At 35.7% G+C, this 21,396-nt stretch overlaps 1 protein-coding gene across 5 annotated transcripts in view; it reads right to left on the bottom strand.

Moving 5' to 3' along the window:
- WDR11 (WD repeat domain 11) overlaps positions 1-20,918 on the bottom strand; it is a 44,587-nt gene extending 23,669 nt beyond the window's left edge. The window contains exons 1-11 of one of the 5 annotated variants that reach the window (XR_005821574.1): positions 20,716-20,885; positions 19,636-19,747; positions 16,576-16,729; positions 12,359-12,532; positions 10,838-11,021; positions 8,628-8,793; positions 7,721-7,835; positions 6,579-6,774; positions 4,727-4,830; positions 4,024-4,203; positions 2,884-2,968 (exon numbers count right to left, since the gene is read on the bottom strand). Coding sequence is in view for 4 of the 5 variants with exons in the window: in XM_040563992.1 (XP_040419926.1) it covers positions 2,884-2,968; positions 4,024-4,203; positions 4,727-4,830; positions 6,579-6,774; positions 7,721-7,835; positions 8,628-8,793; positions 10,838-11,021; positions 12,359-12,532; positions 16,576-16,729; positions 19,636-19,747; positions 20,716-20,801 (1,556 nt within the window). In the remaining variant the exon portion in view is untranslated. Of the gene's footprint in view, positions 1-2,883; positions 2,969-4,023; positions 4,204-4,726; positions 4,831-6,578; positions 6,775-7,720; positions 7,836-8,627; positions 8,794-10,837; positions 11,022-12,358; positions 12,533-16,575; positions 16,730-19,635; positions 19,748-20,715 lie in introns of all 5 variants that reach the window. The other 4 variants (XM_040563992.1, XM_040563993.1, XM_040563995.1 and 1 more) reach the window with 4 other exon arrangements.
- Positions 20,919-21,396: the final 478 nt, after the last annotated feature.

The following is a 21,396-nucleotide window of genomic DNA, read 5'->3' as shown; positions in this document are numbered from 1 at the left end:
GGAGTTCAACTGAATACGCAGGATGTCATTGCTACGCTGCTTACCCTTATCAGATGATGCATGTTTACAAATGCACAGAAACAAGTTTAGCACACTAACATGCTAAAGTGTAGAGCAAAGTATGGCAGAAGTGGCAGATACTTTACATTCATCTTTTTCTATGTGAGAAAAGTGTTTTTTTTCAAGGTGATGACTGTTCGCAAAGCAGTTTCCCAAAGAATTATCTTCAATTCAGCTGTCAAAACTTGGATGTAATACAGCAATTCTCAAGTTTTGCCTACAGGCCATAAACATTCTACTTATAGTCAGTGAGATTTTAATTTTTAATTTTAAAAATTAAGGTTGTTGCCACCTTGAGCTTGTTGAGCTTCAGGAAAAAAAAAAAAAAAAAAGAGAGAGAAGTACTGCTCTAGGAGAAGTGTAGAAGTACTGCTCTAGTCATAGCTACCTACAGGGGAATGAGCATTGCAAACACACCACTTTCAGCAAACAAGGAGCTACACCACAGGCATTTTATGTACATGAAGTATATGTTCTCCTCTGTGCTGAACATGTACTATCATCACCTATCTTACCTTAATAGCTTATAAAAAATTTAGACTGCTCCACTTAGAAGACAGGTCAGGTAACAGGATTAGCTACTGGATGGTTAAGAATTAATTACACTTCTCTGTATCCTAAAGGAACAAACTGACCTCCTCCTCACAGCTTCTTCCAGCCAGTACACATGCTATGATCTTCCTCTGTTTTTTGCCTCACTTATGCTCCTAGCACAGCCTGATTAACTTTTCATCTCCATGTGCTCTGAAGCATTTCTGCTTCTTCTTGCCCTGTACTCCTAAGAAAAAGCAAACTGAACTCAAAGGAAAAGTATTTACCCACACAGTTCTAATGAAACAGGGAAATAGCTAAGTAATAATCATGGACAAAATGAATATTCAAGGTTACTCTTGCATATGAACTATCTAGGACAGAAGAACTATTCTCCCTCCTCCTAAACACAATACAGATCTGCAGAGATCTGATTAAAAAATAAAATTAAATTAAAAAATCAGCAGGTGACCACATATGTATCTTCTACCAAAAAAAAAGACATCACTTTCATCTCCAAAAAAAGTGTCATAATTGCTAGCATCTAGACATCTCATTGGCCGATATTTTAGCACATTTGACATAAAAATGACAGTTGCCATTATTAAGATCCTTAGTTTTATTACATTTTTGTCTTAAACTACAAGGCACTGAAAATTCTGTTGGCATTGAGTTACAATTCCAGGGTATTATCATACTAAAATAATGGAGTTCCCTGAAGCTGTATTTTCAGTTAAAACTGAAATAGAGGCATTATGCAACTTATCTACATTCTAGATGTAAAGCAAAAATTCTCACTGAAGGAAAAAGCATTGCACTCCATGAATGTTAATTTAAAAAAAAATCAGTGCCTTTTTCTCTATTGCTTAAAGCACTCCCTTGAACTTGTGAAAATTATGTAGAAAGTCCTCAGACCACTAAGATCTGGACAAAGAAACTAAAATAAATATTTAAAAGATTTAATCAGGTAACAGTTTATGACTGTGAGCATTAAACAAAATTCACAATCACTTTTTATTCTAGAATTACCATTAGTGCGAGGACAGTTGCTAGGAATACAATGTATTCTGAAAGTTTTTCAAACGTTGCAAAAAATTTGCAAAGTGAAAAGTACCCAGTAAAAATAATTCCAATAATACACAGAACCTAAATGAAATAAAAGATAAAAATAAAATTAATTTTTTTTTCAAAAGTATATTTCCTTCTGTCTCCCCATTATTAAATCTGTGAAGTGCTAGTTGTGGTTTTAATTTTGAATTCTATAATCATTGTAGTGAAAAAAAAAAAGAGCAATAGTATCCACCTAGGCTGCATAACAGAATATAAAATGAAAATAATTTTGTTAAGTAGTTAATGGCATGAAACAAGAAAAAACAACCAACCCTCAAATGGATTAGTGCCCACTAATCACACCACAAAAGCAAGTATGTACAAATATGCTCCTGTGATTTTGGTGGTAGATTCAAAGCAGGTTTACATAATCAACTCTCTTAGATCTAGCTATTCTGAAACACCTGTTCTTCTTATCTTTTTGTATAACAAACAGTAAAATGAAGATGTTAGCCTGAAGAAGGCTTCATGCCACAACTCTGATATACATTTTTACTAATATTACTACTAAAAATAAATATTTTAATTTTCATACTTAAACCTGTCTGGAAATACATATCTAGCCAGCACTATCTTGAATACCTTTGCCACTAGTTATGCCACTGCGTAAACAAAAAAATCCAAACATGTACAACAGCTTTAAAACTTACTCTGTTCCTACTTAGGTTACACAAATACTGAGTCCTGTATTCAATACCTAAAATCTTTTAAAGGTAAAATTATTTTGACTTCAGTTAGGGCTAGACCTGTCTCAATAGAAATTTCAGACACAAGTGAGCGAAAGAAATAAATTTTGGTGTACAAAACAGAATTATTTCAAAGAACATAATGTGCTAGTCATGACTACAAATAAGACTCTGAAATAGACTTTCTTGTGCTAAAAAGACTTCTTTGTACCACAGTGTGCTAAAGAGACTGCAAGTAGCTGATATGCATCCTGGATCAGCAGGCACAGAAACAATTTAAATATTTATAGTTCAATGTAATTTTCACTCTAATTTTGACACTGCATTACTGCTTATATGCAGCAAAATCACTGGCAGGTCAGACTACTCAACAGGTAATTTTGTTGAATGCCATTAACAATGAAACAAGACCCCCCCACACACACACTGCTTCTTCAACATAAGATGTTTTAAATTTTGTCTCCCAGAAGGATTATGGTAGAAATGAAACTCTTACTTGACTTCACAGGAATGGATGCTTAACTCTTTGTGTAAGAGACCACTTGTGAGATGAAACACCAGGACAGAGCCATTACTTGTACCTACAAAAAGTGATTATTTTAATATATATATACACACACACACACAGACCAGTTTTATTCTTGTCTTTCGTAATTCAGTGAAAACGCAAGATTTACAGCTATTTCTCCTTTTTTCCACATGTAACTATTGTAAAAAAAAATGTAGAAAACGTATTTTGATTTCTAGTGTTTAAATCCCAAATATTATACCCTCCAAGGTTCCGTGCAGCCAGCAAAAACAGTTTGGGTCAAGACATTTCCCTGAAATCTGTCTTTGTAGAAATCTATTGATTTCTATTGATTTCTTTGTAAAAATCTATTGATTCTCCTTGTATTTTCACAACATACACAGTAGCAGGAGAAAGGAATGATTTTGTTTTGATTACTCAAGATGAGCAAATGCCTCAAGGAAGAATATTAACTGTTATCCATCAGTAATCCTGGGGAGAATCATATGTAGATTTTACCAAATCATTAAAGTAATTCTGCTTTCTCATCCCTGAAATAACGACCTTTTTCAAATTATAAATTAGTAACTTAGTAGCTATTAGCTTCAAGTAGATCAAATACCTCCTGAAACACTTAAAGTTACAATTTTCTTTTAGACACTGGGAAGACTTACTCATCCTCCTTTTCCTTTACACTCATCAACTTTATTTAAACACAGCAATGGAAACCTAAAGAGCCATTCAGGTACCATAAGTTTAGAATGCTACAGACGTTGCTCTAAATGCACTCTACACCTATCCATTTGCTTCTTAATCTTAGTATTTCACCTGTTCTAACAGCTACAGCTTATATAAAAATCTTAGAACATATATATGATGATAAGATAAACACAATCTTGCTAAGATATTGTAAATTTTCAGGTAGCATTACTTTAGCTTGAGGCAGGAAAAATGAATCTGAAATGAATTCTACGAACCTTGAATGCAAACTAATATGAGGGTCACTATTTGTGATTAATTATACAGGAACAAAATTAGATTTTTTTTTCCCTTTGTTAATACTATATTTGTATTTAATCTAGAATATATAATTTGCAGACCAATCGATAAGCTAGTCAAGATACTTACCAACAGCAAGGAGTGGCTCATACTGTTTAATGTTTTTTGTTGTAAGAGGTGGGCACATACGGATAGCAAATGGAGGCAAAGGAAGTCCTGAAAGAAGTCCAGTCAGCAAAAATTTGAGGTGCACTTCTTGCAGAAAAGAACTTTTTAACTGTTCTTCTCCAGCAACTGTCCCTTGCCCTGCTTAAAAATTAAAGCTCTTGTTAGTATTCAATTTTCATCTGGTATTACAGCAAGTTATCACAATAAAACAAAAATTACAGATCATCTAAACATACAGAATATCAAAGCTTATTAAAGAGGCATTTCTTCTCGTTGAACTCAGTATGATACAACTTTTTGGAACACAGTACTTCAGCTAATTTCTCCAATACTGCAATATTAACTTTCTTTCCTAACATTTAAAAAAAAAGGGGGGGGAAGAAAAAGTGGAATAATTTCAGTCTTCTTCCAGAATTCAAGAGTCTTTTTCTTTCTACTTTTGTTTTTTTTTGAATGTTGGCTCTCAATATAAAAGCCTAGAAATTATTAATCTAATATTTTCTTTAGCAAACGAGAACTATATTTCTTTCTTTCAGAATTACTACTTAATTTGTGTAGAAAATAATTCTAACATATGGAATCTTAAGTAAGCTGAAATGTACAAGGATTCAAAAGGCCTAAAAACCAGTAGCAGTAATTAGTGGAAGATAGAAGATATTCTTACCTATCATGTTGTCTAGTGAGAGGTCAGGAAGTTTATTTTGGAATGCTCCTACAGGAATTCCACAGAACGAGACTGGAGAATACAAAGGTGATGCACTTGAACTGCTGTAAAAGAAATGAAAACAAGTTTCTAAAGCAAATTGGATGACCTGCTTACTCAAGCCCTTAGTTTAGCTTTTTCCGAAGTTCCTCGTTCAGTATATCTACTGCTTATTACTTGCAGAATATTTTGACAAGATTATTCCCAACATTTACCAGGAGATAATGCACACAAGGATGTACATATTTTAAAATAAGTTTAATTTTCCCTACACAGATATTTGTAAGAGAAAAACAGACAGATATATTCCTTGTTCTGAAGTGCACTGAAACTTTACATGGAGGCTTTTCAATACATTGTTAATATTTAGAGCTACGTTAAGGAATACAGCTAAGAAACATTCATTAATATTTTGACATTTAAGAACAGATTACCAAACTTTCGCTCAGAAAAAATTTCTTACATGGGTTCCAGTTAACAATACCTAGAGCTGAAGCAATGCCTTTCACCTAAACATAGAAAACAACTGCCTTTTTGTATACAAAGCTACAACAGAAACATTACCTATGCTAATATTCTTGTGAGATATCTATTATGCATCATATTTTTTTTTTTTTGAGTTATTTTCCCCAAGAGGTGTGACTGGGTTCCAGTACAATCCACAGCTGAAAGGGATTCAAACAGCCCCTGCAACCTTGATGAATTATATCCAGCTGGGCTGAGGACAGGCCCCCGTGATAAGCAAAGACCAAAGACTACTGACTGCAGACAGCTGTACACAAAAATTCAGTTTAAGGCACGTACAAAGCCTTTTCCTTCAAAATTCCAGTTTAACAGACTTTGACTTCAAATTTTAATTAAGACTATCAAACCCACCAAAATCACGAGCTACTACAGGAAGACTCCTTAAAAACCCATTAAAGACTCCTGCCAACTAGAAATATGGTTTACTTTTCGGTACAATCCAACCATATCCAGATTCTTCTACGCTCAGTGGTTCTTACAGTATTATTACATTTTTCCTCGTTATACAATCATGACAAAAATCAATGTTTTAGAAATGAGCCTAGCAATCCAAGAAGTAAAACTGAGCAACATATAGATCCTAAACAGCTGTATTGGCTATGCATCACAAGGAATCCATCTAACAGTATTTGGGGGAACAACAAGAATAAAAATGTTAAAACACTGAGCAACAAAACAATCTACGTTGAAAAACTGGTATTTGTGGCATTTAAAAATATATTAAGATTTTTGTATTTTTTTTTTATGACGGTAAGTTATTTATATTACCCAATAGTATATTAAAACTTTACTGCAGCAGAATGACTTCAATGCACTCCATGTTCAAAGAAATATACTACTCCATACAGCATTTTTAGAGAGTGTTCAAAATTTAGAACTGTAAAGACTTGGCATATAAAACTGTTCATTGTTTACACAGACATATTCAAGACACCTACTATGCACTCATATTGCTTTGTGTCAAATTCACACAAATCTACGTAAAAACCTTCTTCCTGCTAAGAAAATAATCTTTCCAGACTAATTTCATAGTCCTTTCATGTGATTGAAACTGAGGGATTCATTTCTGAGGAAAATTATACAGTCTGCAGAAAGCCAAATGAGAAAATGTTCCCCTAAAATAATGTGATATTCATTCTTATCTTTTGTTTCCTTATTCCAAACACCTCTTCCCCTCATTCATACACATGTATAGCACATCACGCACAGAAGCACAATACCATTACTTTCAGAATATAATTAAGTGCCATTTGTACATGTAACAGAAAAGAAAAATAAATCCCATTACCTGTTACGCATATTTCTGCCAGAAATACTGGATTTTAATTCCCAGATCATTACCCTGCCATCACTGACAATGAGAGCTGCCGAATTCTCATTCACAGGGCAACACACCATACTGAACGGCCGAACTGTTTTTGTTACCCTAATTGCATCACACTGACTTCTTAAATCATAAGTCAGTTCCTGAACTGGGTCCGGATCTGTAACATCAATGTGCCACAAACGACCAACAATTAAAACAGAAAACATGCAATGTGATCTTTCAGCAGAGGTAAGATTGTAGAGTGACAGAGTTCTTTCGCTGAAATCTACATGCTTCCTGCACAACAATAAGCAAAACATAATCAGACTTTACACTGTTGATTATGCTGTACAAAACATATGACCCTGAAAATTTCCTCAAAGTTTAACTTTGTCTTAGAAGTGGCTTACTCTGCTTGAATCTTGCAAAAATCTAAAAAATTATACTGTTTCACATCTGCGCAGAAAGCACATCTGTTCTCCACAATTGAAATCTCATTTGGTTTATTGGTAAAACTGGAAGCAAGTAATGCTGTAGCTTACTAAAAAATTAACAAACTAACAAAACCATAAAAAATAAATTAACCAAAAATGCCACTTATTTAGTTGTACATAACTGTGTTTTACCTTCTTTCTTCCTGTCTCCTTCATTATATTAAAATTCATTCTTAGTTATATTTCATAAAAGAAGCAAAGGTTTAATAATTTAGAATTTAACGTAAATTTAAGCCCACATCTTAGTTCTAAAATCAATTCTTCCAACCGACCAAATAACCTCCCAAAATGTCTGTTTTTTTGCAAAGTATTTTTTTTCTTAAAGGTAAAACCTACAAATAATCTTGTATTTAAAACTTTCCCGTATATGTAACCATTACCACTTCACAAATAAAGTAATACTTAGTGATGAAAAGATTTTCAGGATATATCTTATTTTGCATTAGGTATCAGGGGAATCAAAAACAATTTTTTGTAGAACACGGTATAAATTTAATGTACTAAGAGAAAAAACATTGGAAAAGTTGCAATTAACCATCCTGTACAAGGCATGATGGTTGACACTGGTGCTAAAGTATTAACTAAAATGCCTCAAAGTTAATTTCTGGCCATTACTGGCACAAAACTTACCTGGCTCTTCATTAGGAGTTCCAGTTATACTGCAGTTAGGTCTGCGAACTCTTAAAGTTATACAACCATTTTCATGTAGGCAAAATAGCCCATCACGCTGAAAACACGGAATTACCTAGGCAAACAGATAATGTATTACCAAAATTTTATTCTTTGCTAAATATGCTTGTAATTTAATATTCATGATGTATTCAAGACAATCACAAAAATTTTACCATTAAGGCAACACTTAAATGAATTTCTATAGCTACTAAAGCAAAGTCAAGAATCAGTGACAGGAAAAAGAAAGAAAGAAAGAAAGAAAAAAAAAGGCAAGAGCTGCATATCATCTATTTTTATGATTGAGAAATTGTTATATTTTTTAACTCATTATTAAGGACTACTTTCCAAATCTTAATCAAAGTGTAAAAATATACTATAGCTTATTGAGGAAAAAAGCATGGCTCTTAATAATCTTGGAAACCATATTACTCAAATCCCACCTAAGACACAACCATCCATGGAAATCAAAGAATTTAATGAGGTTGTCAAAACACCTTTTTTTTTTTTTTTTTTTTTTTTTAATGAACCAGAATACCGTTATTATCAGGTAACTGAAATTAAACTAGTGAATCAGCTCACAGAGTCCCTAACTTAAACAGCTTAACCAGAAGAAAATGAAATGTCCTTTCTCCACAGCACTATTTCCACACTGATAACTTCTGTAACACCACGAAATGAAGTGGATTTGTAGCAGACTTCAGAAAACTAAATTAAACAGTGCTTGGTTCAGAAGACATTTCTCCTGGCAAGTTAACTTCTTTTCATCTTCTAGTATTCATCAAAACACAACTATCCGTGGGTCATGTACTTGTAAATGATCGTAATAAACCATTACAATGACAGACACCTATCAAATTTTCATTACCTGTAGGAAAGGCACACCTGTTCTTTCAATGGCAATCACACCCACCGTCTGATTCACTTCCAAGTCAAGAATCAGAATTTCTCTGGGATACAGTAATAGCATGTAGTTTCTTTTCGAAGGCAAGTATGACAACTGAAGGCAGTCATTAAGTGTTACAGATTCAGCACTGCAAAACGTCAAAAATAAATTGTAAGTGGTCCAGAAAAGGAGAACAACTTTAATTAAGTTCGGTATCAACAAATATTTGAAGTTCAAAATAAAATTAACAGTGCAAATGCTCCTGGAGGTGCTTTTCTTTCAAGCATTCCCCATTTTGATAATTGGGAAACTACAGACTTCTATTTAATTAGTTCAGCAATGAACAGCATCACCTACCTTCAAAAGACACACACTGTTGCCTTTTGTCCAAATAAGATTATAGAGTAATTTTTAAAATAATGGGTGAGTCAAATTGTACAAGTATAATTCTTGCACAACACAAACAGAAAGCAATTCAGTTATGAACTGTGCTAGCTGCCATGCCATTTACTGGTATTCATGGGAAGTTACCTTTAAACATACCGCTTCCTTCAAATTTGTACTATGTGTATTACTTTATTTTGAAATGAACTGAACTAGCTTATCAAAAACACCAGTTTTCAAACTCAGAGAAAGTAGTAAAGAACACGAATGTTCATTATTTTGTTGATCAATAGGTGATAGACTGCAGTGTAAAGAGGTTCATTAGGTACACATAATGCAATGAACTGTACGTAAATCACATTGAAGAAAATCATCCTCGTACTGCGTTCAGTTCAGAAACTCTCTTAACTGATTTAACGTATCATCTCTTTCAAGGGGTTTTGTTTGTCTGGTTTTAATCTCACTCTGCCATACACTAAACCCCCCTTACATGGTTCTTGCTTCTCATTCCTTTCTCCAGGACTATGAATCTTCTGTTTGTAATCACTTTCCTGACAATTTCCTGCTCCTCTTTCCTCAACGTTTCCCTAAATTAATATAAAACCAGATAAATCACTGCTGCTACAATTTTTCTTCCTTTTTTCCCATTCTGGTCTTTTGTGGTGTTCCAGAGAGAAAGGAAGAGATAAAAGAAATTACTATCATATCCTTGGCAATATTCATATACCGCTTAAAATATAGTTGGAAGAATACAAAAAAAAAATGGCATCTTTGTTGATATACTGTTATTATGGAGCATACAAAAGGTTGCAGCAGCATATGTACTGTCCCAATATTTGAAAATCTGGTGCTCTATCTGATCTAGTACGTCAGGCATCACAGAAAACAAAATAACCTTTAACCTAATATAAAAATCTTAATATCTTAAATGATTACCAAATAACATATCTTTAAGTTTTCTCCTCAGTTTGCAATATAAACAGTTTATTAAAACAGAGTATAAATTTCAAACCTATACTAAAGTTTCATGTCAAGTGCTAACTGACAATGCACTCTGATTAGTTGGTTCTAGTCACTATTACTACATAAATGAAAAGTGAGAAAGGAAAAACTAATTGCACCACAAAAAAAAGGTCAAGAAGTTCTAAAAAAAATCTTAAAATGCAACATCTTTGGTTTTAAAAGGTCATAAAACACATAAATATGTATGTACAAATTCTGTTTATACACTTAACTTAGAAAATGCCTGTTACGGCACTATCACAAACTACTTTGGGATAACAGCTCTTCACAGGTATTAGTACTTGAAGAAATTTTATTTTATTATATCCTTTCTCATTCCATAATTAAAATGAATTACATTATCCTATTTTCATCTTTTACCCATCCCTCCCGCAAGAAAGATGTTTCTGAATGTACACCTGCATGACAATATAATATAGGCACACAGAGCACAGTTATGTTTTAAAAAGCAAGCTGCAACTAAAATGAAGAACTGTTTTTTGAAAGGGTACATCAACTGTATCAAACTAAGGTACATCAACTAAGAAACAAAGGTTAAAGCATGCAATTACTAGAAGCCAAACAGACTTTCCTCACATTTTACAATGTTTTCAAATGCACCTTAGTTTCAGGGCCATGAAGACAAAGAATAGAAATTGCTATTCTCAGTCTGCCTACTCCTTAAATAAATTGTTTTTTTTAAAAAGTATTATCTTACAATATTTAATCTAATAATAATCTAATAATATCTATATAATACATAGGTATAAAAAAACATTACCTGGGAAGAAATATTTGCAACCTACCTTGGTTTTTCATTACTGATTAAAATTTTCACTTTATCAAGGGCCTTTTTGGCCCCTGTAGTAGCAGCTAACTTGTGAGAAGGACTGGAATGGGGACTAGAAATGTAAACCTTCTTCCCTGAGCTGGCAGGAGCTTTCGAAGGAGAGAAGTCGGAGATGAACACTATTCCTTCACTTGTAAGCACTGTACCAAGAAAAACAGATTTTACAAAATAAATTCTGCAATTCTGTTGAGGTGTTTTATTTTAATAAAATTTTGGTGAGGAGAAGTTATAATAGCATTATTAATACATTAAGATGAAAAATTCATAATTCTATCTTACAAGCACCTTCTACCAAAAGAGCAGAAGACGGTCAACTACTATTAATGAAAATCCAAGCAATTATTTCAAAATTAAGTCTGTACAAAAAAAAAAAAAGGGGGGGGGGGGGAGGTTATCGGTAGAAACCTCTGGGTTGTCCCTTCGTATTTGTTCAGTACAGTTATTCTGTCATAAACTGTTTTTCAGGAAGCTTCATAATGTAAATAGCAGAGTTGCCCACATTGGCTATAGAACCATTTTTTGTTCTCATGAAGTGCATTGCTCAAAGAATTGTTAGCACATTGTTTATGTGGCGGCATAAAGACTCAGCTGAGCTGTAAAGATGTAGCTAAGATTTTACTACACATTTATACCAAAAAGCTCTTTTTCTAGGTTGAATGGTATGACAAATAATAACAATAATAAAACCTACAAAGACTGGAAACTGCAGCTTGTCTTCTACAGATCAGGAGTAATGAAGATAAGTGAAAAAACAGTGACACTTATTTATCTTAGTTTCTTTCTGCTAAAATGTGAATGTGTGCGTTACACCCCCCTTAACATTTGAATTTTCGAAAATTGATGCTCACATTCATCCTTCAACAAAAACCTTTCTGTTGAAGATGCCATTTATCTGGGTTCATTCTCATCTCATTGGATTCACTCTCAGCATCCAATTATTTTATAGCTTTTTATGTCACTTTAACAGGGTTCTCTGTATCCAGCTTCTCCCAGCTCCCATCTCCATGTCTTCCATCTTCTTTTTGAAGTCACAAACGTATCTTTTCAGATCTTTAAGTTGTATTCTCTATTCATGGGCACTTTTTCCCTCCCCATCCCAATGACATCATTTTTCAGACAAATTCTATATTGGCTGAAGACTCCCGTCTTTGTTTTGAAACTTCTTCCTGGCATTAACAACATAAATCTCACTAATCGATTACTTTAATGTCACAACCTCTAGTTTAAGATTTAAGTTTAATGTTTTTCCTGGTCACACATATTCAGGTCACACCTGCAAACTCCCTGGCCGTATTTCTTAGAGCACGCCTTTTTTTCCTTCCATTAAAGCTCCTCTCCAACTTAAACTAATGGTACTACAACACAACTATCTGTGATTCTTGATACTATCATATAGAATTTTTCTTTTTGCTAGTTCCAACTAACCAATGGCAAACTAAAACTGTCCTTTCTTACTATTTTATACATAAAAACTTACAAGCTAGGTGTGATGGATCAAAGGGGTCAAATGAAAAAGACAGGATATTTTCTGCATAACTTTTCTTCCAAAGTTTGGTGCCTGTGTCTGCATTCCACAGTACAATATAGTTAGGTGGATGAACTGCAAGCAGTAAATCTCTAGAAGCATCTTGATTCCACAACCACTGCATGTCTGTCAAAAGAAAGAAGAAAAAGGAAACATTGAAATAAATTTTCACAAATAGTTCTATTCTGAAACTATTCTTCTGTAACACTTTGTCTTTAAAGAAATGATTAGCAACTTGTTAGTAACCAGGTACTTCTATTTCACAATTCTAAAAAATAAATTCATTTTATGGTCTCAATTTATATTTTTAACAAGCAACAATGCACTGGATTATACATGTCCACACACACGCACAGCGCCCACATCCTATCTGAAGGATGTCAGTTGTTTTCAGCCAGCAAATTCCTACCTGAAAAAAACATGCTGTATTTTACAGAACCACATCAGTCATAATGAAAAGAATCATACACCATCCCTACTTAACAGAGGGGTGGTTTCAGTATGTGACCTGGAAATGAATGTTTTCTCTACTTCAAATACTTTTTAGCAAGAGGCTTAAGTTCAGGAGTAAAATGAAACTGACTGTAATACACAATCAAGAATATAAATATGCCCTTAAACACTATGGTCAGTCTGAAGAGGCACGGTTGCTAATCACCACAACTCAGCATCATTTAAACATTCAAGATAAATGAGCATAAAAGCCTATGTTTTCTATCTTAGATCAGCCAGAAGAACCAGAGGCAACTATACTGGTAAAGTTGTACTGGAACAATTAAGGCCTTTTGCATTTGGAGATGGGTTGGGTCTGTTACCCCAACCCTAAAAGTAGTGCTTTACCTTAGCACTTTTATACCTGTTTTGTTAATAGTCTATATACACTTAATAAGAAGAGAAGGGGGTGACCAATAAATCCACAGAGGAGGGTGCTCAAGTGTTCTCTGAATACTTCCATACATCCGTTTGCCCCAACCTTTTTTCTTTTTAAGTTCCCATGAAGATTTACTTGGAGTAAATTCCCATTGCTTGATCACCTTGGTAAATTTGTTCTAATCAAACAAAAATAAGGCAGGAAGGGGAGGTGAGAGAAAGGCAGAAATGTCTATTAAACTAAAATGAAGGCCACACACAAGTCCTCATTTTTGGTAAATTTATAAATCTCTACAAAAAAAGAAATCAAACTTGGAATAAGATGAAAAGTAAACTCTACCACTGAGTCAACAAGAACACAGAGCTACCTCTGTTACTTGAAAGGAACTGTGTTAGAGCTATGTACATGCTACACAGGCCAGACAGGCAATGAAGTGTCCCCTCAAGTCCAGCTCCTACTACTGCATGGCCTCAACAAGTCACGGTGTCTCTACAGCATACTCATATATATTAAGATGTTGGAAAAAAAAAAAGTCCTTCCTAAGTCATTCCTCTGTTTTAACAATTCACCTTTTTTTTTTTTTTTTTGAGAGCCGATAAGTGTTTTTCAATGGGTCTCAGGGTCTCAGAAGGAAAATTTAAAAAGAAAAATAAATCCATTCGTGTCCTAATCAGTTAAACTACAAGTAAACAAATGGTTAAGTGCTTCCCAGGTGAATATAGAGTCTGGATCAAATAAAGACAAGTGCCTAACACTGAAGCACTGATTTTTTTTTATTGAAACAGTGAAGCTCCAGCTGTTATCCTGCCACGTTCTTGCAGATAGCACAGAGAGCACCAGATCACCTTGGTGCTTGATCTCTATTTGCACCATTTTCTACACGCCTGTAAAAAAAAATAGCCAGAGGCTTCAGAAACAGATGGAAGCAAAAGAAACTGCTTTTGTTAGAAGCTATTGCTAAATTAAACCAGGGACTGATTAAAGAACAGAACTTTAATTCTGTTGCATATTACCTTATTTTTCACCCAATAGAACAGCAGATTGAAAAGCCTTCATTGGGCCTGCAAACCTGGAAAAATCTTCAAATGGCATGGTCAAAACCACACCAAACATTCAGTGAATTGGTGTCATTGATAAATAAAATGCAAGTTATAACACAAAAAAAGAAGAAATAAACAGAAAAAAATTAACTGCAGTGGAAAGAATAAACATTCAGTGTCTCACTAGCAGACTTCCAGGGCACTGCAGTACTGTATGTACTCTCACGGGCTTCACAGAAACAGAAGTATAACAAAAAACAAACTAAGTGGGTTTTCCAATAATAGAAATCAAGACAAAAAATATGTGTAACACAAGCATCATAACAAGTTTTTATATAAATTATTTTTAGAAATTCATTGTGGTAGTCTCTTTAGAAACAAAGCGTTCTAAATTTTTCTACAGAAATAACATGGAAATATATTGCTAGTGGGGGCAGCAGTGGCAATAAACAGAAATCTAGAGCATGCAGCAGAGCACACAGATGCTGCTGTACTCGCAGAGTTATCCCTTCCAGCTAACCCAAAGAGCTCACCTGGTGCTGGAAGCAGACCCCTCACATCACCAGCTCAGGTAACGAGAGCAGTCCAGCCACAGCAGCATGGCTTTCTAACTGCGTTCCAGTACTCAAACCAGCTCTTGGACAGCTCTGTTATGAGGGATTCCTGTACACAAAAAAGTGCCTACCCCAATTAATTAGAACCAAACAGTTCTAATACAGTACTATCATCAACTACAGCTGCACTCATTAAAGCAGCAGTAAAGATGATAATGGCTGTGTGATGCAAGCAGGAATTAAACCTAGATATTTGGATGCCCTGCTGTGAGTTTTAACCACTACTTCAACTTCTTCCCTGGTGAAGTGCGAGACATTAACTAATGAAAGGGAGCATCTGACGGATGGCACCTTACTAATAAACAAACACAAAAAGACCAAGAAAAAAAGACAATTACTTTTCCATATCTTCTTAATTGTGTTATACCTGGCCAGTGGCTACATTTACCGTTCTCTATCCTTCATCAGCCCAACTAAGATAGCACTGATCTCAATACCAGGCTTCTAGGTATTTCTACATGTAGCACAGGCAAGCACAGATCTTCTATAGCTTACAACATGAAATACATATATATATATATAGTTCCTTCTCCTTTTCTTCTGGTTTCTTTTTGGTTTCGATTCATTCGTTTTGTTTGCTTCCTGCAGAGATTTGTAAAATGTATGCATTTAAAAAATACGTGCATCCTGGGCACAAATACGCTGAGAATCCCTGAATGAGATCATGATCTTTTTTCACGGAAACAAGATGAAGAATTTTCAAACATCCAGCTGCACAGATTTGTTCAGGCAGAATTTACTGCATATTTTTCAGACTTTCCCAGCATCACTGGGCTACCATCCACGGAACAGAATCAAAAGCAGCAAGTATCACCACTGAATCGTCTTCTCAAGTGAACGCAAAACCCAGTTATTTATACTCTCTCAAAATTTCCTCTCTCCTGACTGTTCACTTGCGTTAATCCTTCCCATTTACTGGGACTACTTGACTGCAGTTGAAAGCTAATTCAAATCTGTCATACTCAGTGTCAAAACTTCATACAACTAACTCGAACTATGCATGAAACCTACTTTGTTTAAAACTGTCATCTACTCTAAAATTCGCACAATATATTGTTCTTTCTCCATTTCACTTTTCACGTAAAATTGCTATCTGTGCATGTAAAAGCCGCCCTGATCCTACAAATCAGAAAACTGTACAGATGCACAAAAAAGAAAGCTTTCTGATTTATGTTGTCATGCTCATATACTTAATCAGCAGTAATGAACATAATTGTCAAAGCAGATTTGTACAATTGAAACTTTTACTTACAACAAAGTACTACAGTACAACAGATACCACTAATGTTCAGGTACAATGCAAGCTGTCTTACATCCCCAATTCAAAAATAGTAAAATATACTTGACACCATAAACATTATTACTCCAGTCAATAATATTAATAAAAATAGAATATAACTTTTCATCAGATCTTAAAAAATGTTGCCATATGGATTAAATCTCACAGCATTTCTCTGGGAGACATTTACAAAGAACAAATGTTCTTACATTTACAAAGAAAGTGAGTAGGCAAACATACAGACTTGTAATACTGACTGTAAAATTCTTTGTCAGAACTGAGCACAGTTCATAGCCCTAGGTGATTGACTGGTACATGATGCTCCATAAAGGAACTTCCATTCAAACGTCACACATTATCATTACCTTGAATTGGTTTTGCATGTTCTTGTATTTCACAACGAGCTGTTCCTGTTGCCACATCCCATACAATTATTTTTCCAGTAGCATCAGCAGAAGCTAAACGTAAAGAATATGGAGAGCCAATATTGTGATGGTAATTTTCTTTAGCCCATTTAACCTGAGGATACAGAAGAAAAGTAGTCAAGAGATGGAAACATATATAACAAAGACATCATACAAAATATTTTTCAGATGGATAAACAAATAATTAACTCATCAAAAAGGATAACAACAGTTAATAACATCTGTGTAAACATGTATCAGTCGTGCAGATTTAGGATATGTTACAACCGCGATGCATGTCTGCATGGACGGTATTTTCAAATTTACATAAATCAGCATACCTTGCTCCTGAAGACAAACTACAACAATCCATAAATACAGACTACAAATATTAGAAGTCTACTCAAATATTTAGAAGAAACTGCATTTGCTATCTTCTTTATCCTATTCAAGATGTCACCAAAACTGATTTTCATATACCCCTTTCTGGTTTCGGATTGCCAACTGCACTGACTTGCAAGAAGATGGCAATACATATGTAAATGATGTAGCCTGAAATTTGAAACATTCCATCTACAAGTCTCCAGAGACTGTAACAGGTAACACTGGCTCCTTCCCTACATATTCAATACAGAATTGTTTTGCTACCCGCTTTAAAGGCCAAGTTCTACCCCTAAGGGAGAATGAAGACACTAACAGAATAATAAACCTTAATAATACTAAGGTAATGAGAATTTATCTACTACAAAAATGATGTTGCAGCTAGCTAGCTGTATGCTGTCGCAGTACCTGACAGAGAAAGTGTTAGGTCAAACACAACTCTTTTCTACAGATATTGAAATCATGACACTGAAAAAAAAATACAATTATCATTAGGTACCACTAACTATACAACATGGGTTAGATTTATAACTGCATTCAGGGCACTGTAGCCACCTTTGTGCTATCCCTGTCAGAGGTTTTACCAGTACGCATCTCAAAAGCTCGGCTGAATAAATTAAACCTTTACACATGCACAGTAAGCAATTTTCAAAGAGTTCTGGCTAACAACCCAAAGCATGTTTCTACTGGAATAACAGAATAATTCTTGGGAGAGTCTCCTCTACCTGCAGATTTCAGTTTTGTAACTCCTGCTTCCCTGCTGCTCAAAATAAAATTATCCTTGAAGGCGCCTGCATGCAGCTATGTAGTATTAAAATTACACAGCTGTTGAAATCTACACAGCTATTTCTTCCTCAGTTAAATATATGTTTCTCTGAAGCAAATGCCAATTTTGGAAAACATCAGTTCCCAAGGGAGGATCTGTCACCAAGTTATGAACAATGAAAAGAAGGCCTTTACACCAGCAGTCTTAAACAGAGCTCCTACTGTTCTCTAGCACCATGAGCCCTCTTTTCGCATTGCAGTCACTCTGCTCCAACAATGTCCCCACACATGACCTGATCCTCTGCTAAAAGAAAACATTTTGCCTCTCTACCCTGACTTCAAAATACAGCAGCATTGGTCAGAAACAAGGACCTAAGGCAAATTTTTAAAAATTATTTTTCAGAAATTATCTCACCTAATTTACAGCCTTATTAGCCCTGTTTACTAATTCAGCAAAACAGACATAAATGTAGATTTCATTACTCTCTTTTTTTGTGACAGACCAAAAAATTTAAATCATGTACTTACATATTCTTTTGTAAAAACACTCTTTCACATACTCATTGTAGAGGTACAAAAACAGGTATAATCCACTCCATACAAATTTATCAGCCTCCCAAAAAGCCAGGACTACCACACTGACAGCTAACGTAGAACATTTTTCAGCGAAACCGTTACCTATTCCAGACACAGTTGTAACAGACAAATGCTAGGTAGTCTTTAAAGAACATTAGCGAAACAAACTGCAGAAAATGAAACAACTGCTTATTTCTTTTCTTTTTTTTCTTTTTTTTCTTTTTTTTTTTGTTACAGAAAGTGGCATGTTTTGAAATTTTTCAAAACTCAAGCACAAGTTTCTGTGGAGAAGATCCCCTGCAGACTATGTTTGCTGGCATGAATCTCTACTGCAAAGAGTTCAACAGCCAAACAGACACAGCAGATCTTTTACACTTCCCCTACAGCCTACACATGCTTTTAGCATTTATAAATTCTTAACAACAACAAAAAAATAGAGGCAGATAGGATTCAAAGTTTTTCAGAAACTTACATAAAGGTATCTACACTGATTATGACCTCATAATAATTTCTACTTCTTAAAGTGGAGCAGAATTTCCTTCCATTCTTTCTCCTCACAAGTAAGTCACTTTTTTAGTCTATTTCTGTTAATAAACCACCAGATAGTGAATTTGAAAAATTATCCTATAAGTTATATAGAAACTATTTGGACTTCAATACTTGGTTTCTTATTGAAATAACGTTACTGCTCAAAACTAGCGAATTTATCTAAAGTACATGAAAATGCTAGCACTACCTGGATCAAAAAATATTTTGCTACAACTTGTTATCTAAGCTAAGTGGAGATTTTAAAACATAATAATCATTATAGCTGCTGCCTCCATACCACTTATTTCACTTATTTATATATATATATATATACATATATATATATATTTTACACAATTAGAGACATTGGAGTTGATGTCTTGTTCATTTTAAAGGCTAGCCTGAAGACAAATGAGGTTAAGAGTATGCTTGCCCAAACACAATGCCAGAAGTCATGGAACGTACTGATCTACCAAGTGCTGCGTGTTCTGTGGTTGCTGCCAACTACACACCTTTGCTCTGTGATAACGGAAAAATAACCTCTCCTTCCTAAGATTCAAATATATTTTTATATATCTAAAAGTATAACATTGATCTCAGCCCAAATTTTAGCATGCATGGTTTGATTTCACCATAAAAGGGATCATGTTAAATACAGATACTTTACAACAGATTTTGTGTGAAAATTGAGTGCAATATGAGTATTGAAAATCATTTAGAAAAATAAGATATACACCAGAATCACGTAATGCACCTTAAAACGTATCTCACCTTGACAACATTTGCTTTGTGTCTTTCCAAAACCTGTAAAGTCTGGGCAGTATTGGCATCAACTACCAGCACAAGGGAATGGCATCCGTATGCAATCAAACCTTGCCAGCCCCTAGAAAAGCACACACCATCATCAAACAAGCAAAAAAGAACAAAAAGCAGTTCACATCAAGATTAAGATTTTTTTTTTTTTTGGTAAGTTGAGTGTACACTACCAGACACAAATATCAAACACTAAAAACTACTTAACATAAAACTCAACAGCATTATAAAATGCGATTGCAGCACTGTCTGCTGAACTGTATGCTGATGAGTCCCTATGAAACCATAAAGCACACATTTGTGCCCATCTATAAAAATCCTCTTCTGTAAATTTAAAACATCATACTGGAATACATGCACAGCATTCCCAAATGTTATATGTAAGGAGCATATTTGCTTTTATATAATTGCACGGGGGGGAGGAAGCATGTGAAGAACTACAAGAATAGTTAGTCTTTGATGCAGTCTGACTTGAGGAATGATTAATGTGGCCTCTAATGATATATACATGGATATGGTGAGAACAATGAGCGAGCGAGCACAGTCAAAGGAGATGAAGTTTCTAAAAACTTCCAAGAACTTTAGTGTTCACTGCTTTGCAAGCTAACAAACGTACAGGTCACACTTTTCCAAAACGACTGGGTTCAGGCCAATTCATTTGAAGCTGTTTCCATAGGATTCAGCAGCGCTCGCTTACTGCTTCCTAGCACAGCTGGGCGAACTTCTCGCTCAGAGCCATGCAAACAAACACCGAGGCATGCATGGACTTCGGACCTCAAGCCTCAAACAACCCCAGCAACAGCAGCAGCAGGAGCCACCCGCTCTCCAACGGCTGTTGCAGCACCAAGAGCTCCGCCCACAAAAGGGCATCGCCGGGAGGGCCTGGCACACACCCACCCGCCCTGAGGTGGTTGTGGCATTGCTCTCCCCGACACCCGGAGAGCAGGACCCCCTCTCCTCGAGCAATTCGGGAAGGAAGAGGAGGGGACCTGGCAGCAACTCCTCGTCCCCCCACCACCGTGTCCCGGCGCCCCGTACCAGTCCGCCGCCCCCCTGTTCGGCGCGCTGAGGGCTCCCGTCAGGGTCCTTGCCGCCAGCTTGATGTTCACGGTGAAGGGCTGCATGGCGACCCGCGGAGCCCCACAGCGCCGCGGCCCTGCCCGGCACGGCACGGCCCCGCTCGCAGGAAGCGTCGCAGCCGCCGCCGGTCCGTCACGCCCGGCTCCGCCGCCGCCCTGCGGCTGCCGAATGGCCGTTCCGGGGCTGCCGGTGGGCAGGAAGCGGTTCTGAAGTTTTCTCAGAAATCCCGAACCTGTCCCTGGCCCCGAGCAGGAGCCTTTGCTCGGGGTAAAATCTTCCTCGTTCCTCACTGCCAGCCGCAAAGGCCCTCCCGGGGAGCCCTCAGCAGTGCGTGGCAATGGGGGTTGGCCTCTCAAACTTTCAGTCATACTGATACCGTAAGAGTCGGTCAAAGACGCTCTTTAAGACTCAATTTGGAGTTTTAGAAGGAAGGCATTTTTTAATTGAGGTGTCAGACACATAGGGGATCACTCCACCTAGTGTGTGTGCCAAATTGTCTAGCTACAGGGGTTCTATACAATCAAAATATACATCTTATTATTTCCTGGAACTCATTAAAGTATGTATGCACATTTATTTCTACTGGTGGTCTTTCAGGCACCAGGTTCTTCCAATGTTTGTGGATGGGTCAATAGTCAA

The sequence above is a fragment of the Cygnus olor genome, chromosome 7 (genome assembly GCF_009769625.2).
Source record: "Cygnus olor isolate bCygOlo1 chromosome 7, bCygOlo1.pri.v2, whole genome shotgun sequence".
Classification (NCBI taxonomy): domain Eukaryota; kingdom Metazoa; phylum Chordata; class Aves; order Anseriformes; family Anatidae; genus Cygnus; species Cygnus olor.
Note: the sequence above shows the minus strand (reverse complement) of the source record. Positions and strands in the feature narration are given on the sequence as shown.